At 33.5% G+C, this 3,675-nt stretch overlaps 1 protein-coding gene across 1 annotated transcript; it reads right to left on the reverse strand.

Annotated features, from left to right (window-relative positions):
* Positions 1-384: 384 nt before the first annotated feature.
* On the reverse strand, positions 385-2,989 carry LOC146940246 (putative pectate lyase 18). The gene is made up of 3 exons (XM_085753926.1): positions 2,837-2,989; positions 1,615-2,361; positions 385-1,122 (listed from the first exon to the last, which is right to left on the reverse strand). Exons 1-3 carry the CDS (start codon positions 2,947-2,949, stop codon positions 762-764), a joined length of 1,221 nt encoding a protein of 406 aa, XP_085610052.1. The 5' UTR covers positions 2,950-2,989; the 3' UTR covers positions 385-761.
* Between the last annotated feature and the right edge of the window lie 686 nt (positions 2,990-3,675).

Here is a 3,675-nt window from a genome sequence, read left to right on the forward strand (position 1 = left end):
GTTCAAATAACACAACTTAAAAGATATATATTGTTAAATTGTTTTCTATTGCATGAGTCTAAATAAATTATATTCGAGAATGTGACCACACGTGCGTTTCTCGAAATCAGATTTACTGCATTTACTCAATCAAGACATTAATGACCGTCTGATCTTGATCGGACGATCAAGAGAAAACATATTTAGTTATTATTTATAATTTTTAAAATATCGAGTTTTAAAGAGAATCATATGATCTTAATAGAACAATCACAAAAGTATGATTGCGTCATCTTATTGACTGCAACCGATTATGATCTGTGTACCTCATGATGGTAGAGACGTCGAGTGATGAAGATTTGAAGAATTGGATTTCTCATCCCAACATAAAATTAACAAGAATGGTTTTAAAAAAAGAACAAGCTTAAATATATATAAATTTTTTAAATTATATTATATTACAAAAATAATAAATATATATCAACTCCTGTGCACTTGTTTTTCTCTTGAATTGATCTGTTTTCTAAGAGTAACAAGTGGAGGTTGTAATCATAAGCAAACTAGAAAGAAAAATAAAAATACAAACAACAGAAAAAAATTAAAAATATATATAATTAAGAAAAAAGAAAATGGAGATGTGAAGGAAAAGTAAATTTAAAGGTACCAGAGATAGACCACATATATAATAACCTAGGTCTTTTAAATACTTTTTGTCCCAATTAATATAGCCTCTCCTCCTCCTTTTGCAATGGTAGCTAGCTTGAATGGTCCTTATCAAGTAGCTAGCAAGGAGAACCTTTCTTACAATTAAGTGTTCCAGCACCAATTGTAATGGAACCAACAATAGAAGATGGTCTTGCACTTAAGCTTGAAGCTCTTGCATAGCTAGATGAGGCTCCACCACCTGATGCAGTGAAAAATGCACCATTTACCATTAAGTCTCCCTCTGACCTCCAGTTCCAATGTTTCCATTTACTCTCTGCTGCATCTTCATACTTTGTCACCTCTTTGCTGAATCTGTTATTAGGTGCAACAAATCTGTTTCCTTGACTGTTAATGGTTGGATTAGCACTTCCTCCAATGGCATACATTTCCCAGTGAGTGTAATCATTGTTCACCACATGGAAATATCCAAGCCTACACCTGTAATTTTTCGTAAATATTTTTAGGTTTTGCTAACGAGTGCTCTTACTTGTTAAAAAATCTATAAGCAAAAATTTTATATTGAAAATAATATATATTTTTTTAAACTTTTAAAGTATTGATAACACAAATTTAAATACATAATTAAAATAGTATTTACTTTCTTAACCAGCGTCCTTAAATATTTGTAAACATTTTCCCATACTTTTAGAGGAATAATATTGGTCCCACAAACTAACTAATAGACAATTAATCAAGTGAATTGACAAAAAGTGATGCATTTAGCCCTACATAGATTTGTGCACCTTTCAATTAGCACGAGTTTGCCGCAATTAGAGTATGTCACTAAAGTTGCACTAAAATTTTCAACAAAATTAAGTGATTTCGTCAAATTAACCATCACTCAAAAAATATGTTGTCATTTTCACTTTCCCTTATGAAATTGAATGTTATTATTTTCGAGAGTTTAACGAATATAATCAATTTTATTACCTTGGCATCCTTTGAACGAGTCCTTCACCAAAGTGGTTAAAAGCAATTGTGACTTGCATGTTCTTGTCTTGAGTATAAGAGTCGCTATGACCTAACAACATGACTTTATCATGGTGTGTCATGTAATTGTTAGAGATCGTTATAGCGGTAGAACCATGAATAGCATCAATCAAACCATCTTCACAATTAGACAAAGAACAATGATCAACCCAAATATGACTTCCACCAAAGATGGACACACCATCACCGTCCGAAATAGTCCTCCACCCGAAATGTCGTGGGGAGTCCCTCACCATAGCATTCCCACCCTGTTTACAATCATGTATATGTATCCCATGGATAATAATATTTGTGACATATTGTATAGTAATGCATGGACCACCAGCAATGTGCACACTAGCACCTCTACCATCAATTGTTTTGAAAGAGTTCATGATCAACTCTTCTTTTAATTTGATCACCATGTCTCTGGCAAAAATTATCCATAACGGTTCCACTTGGATCACGGCGTGGCGGAGCGTTCCGGGCTTTGGAGTCACCGGATTGTCATCGCCTGCGTTGGTTACAACGTAAATCTTACCGTTCTTTCCACCAATGGCATTCTTGCCGAACCCAATTGCACAATCGGCTAGCCTTTGCCTGTTCTTTTCCCAATTGGAGTCACACCTCCAACAATCATCAATTGGGTTTCCACTCCCACAGGATAGGTACCCTAAGTTCCTCCTAGCTGAAGAGGCATTGATTTTCCTACAATATAAAGCAAATTTATATAGGTCAATGCCAACATTAATCAATTGCATACAAAAAGTCTAATGCAATGTTGGTGTGTCAAATGTGAGTAAGAGTTCCACATGGGATTGAAAAGTGGATGTTTCACAGGATATAAGTAAAAAGATCCATATAAGTAATGTCATTTTGAGTGTATAGACTTAGTGCCCTAGTGTATACGTTTGGTTTTTCTTAGCCCAATGTGTTTGGCTCCCTAGCGACCTAACATTTCTAAATTTATTTTACTCTAAATTTTATAAAATATTTTTTTTTTGTTTTTTTATAGTGTACATGACAATGAAGTATCTAGTAAGATGTGATTGTATGTTTGTATAACTTTTTACAATTATAGTGCATATATAATGGATGATCATCACACTACTGAAAATGCACATATAATGTAAGTCTCTAGCATATATACATATGGATCAGTGGTGTTTGTTTGATTAATTACCTGTTTACTTCTTGGACTACCAATTCAGGATTTTGAACAGGTGAAGAGGAAATGAGGGTAGGCATGAAAAGAGAGAAGAACAATAAAACCAAAGAAAAAGGTGTGTTTGTCATGTTGGGCAGGCTTTCTATAGAGAAAATGAGAGAAGGAGGTGAGAAGTAGTGTAAGTAAGAGGGGGTGTATATAAAGAGATTTTAAGGCGCGCTAAATAGCGTGATTAAACTAAACATGTGGGACCCAAATGCTTCCTGATTTCCGGTTTCACGGGTTACTTTCTTGGTGGTTTAGCTTTGGCCGTTAAGGGAGGCCTAAATGATGGTGGAAGATTAAAACAGACAAAACAAATATCTTAAAAAATATAGGATATACAGTGAAACCATGTTACCTTCTTCTTTAACTAGGAATTAAATTAAAGAATTTAATTTGTATACATTCTTTTTCTAGAAAAATAAAATTTAGAATAGGGGGGTGATGCCCAGTCTAAGACAACGAAAACATTTGTACGTAAAATATTCTCTATGATACCGGGGCTTGAGCATGATATCATTGGATCCAAAACAAAATATATACTTTTATCACTAGACCAAACCCTTGCAGTTATGTACTTAGTATATGTTGTCAAAGTTTTACACCATTCATAAATAGTATTAATCAATCAAAAGAATAACTTTAATAATAGTTATATAATCGAACTTTTTTAATGCTCTAACAATTATGATTTATGGATAATGCAAAACATCTTTAGTGCGTACAATTTAAATCTTAAATTAAAATAATGTTTGGATGTATGGGTGTACATGCACATATTATGCGTGCATGTGTGTATACATCCACACACA

Source organism: Medicago sativa, chromosome 3, assembly GCF_051527215.1.
Source record: "Medicago sativa cultivar Bolivia chromosome 3, Bolivia_mono, whole genome shotgun sequence".
Lineage (NCBI taxonomy): Eukaryota > Viridiplantae > Streptophyta > Magnoliopsida > Fabales > Fabaceae > Medicago > Medicago sativa.

What these genes read in the sequence shown, in the direction of transcription:
- LOC146940246 (XM_085753926.1), bottom strand. Translation starts at nt 2,949, where the DNA reads ATGACAAACACACCTTTTTCTTTGGTTTTATTGTTCTTCTCTCTTTTC. An exon ending in GTAGTCCAAGAAGTAAACAG is followed by an intron (nt 2,362 to 2,836) that starts GTAATTAATCAA and finishes TTTATATTGTAG; the next exon opens with GAAAATCAATGCCTCTTCAG. An exon ending in CTCGTTCAAAGGATGCCAAG is followed by an intron (nt 1,123 to 1,614) that starts GTAATAAAATTG and finishes GAAAAATTACAG; the next exon opens with GTGTAGGCTTGGATATTTCC.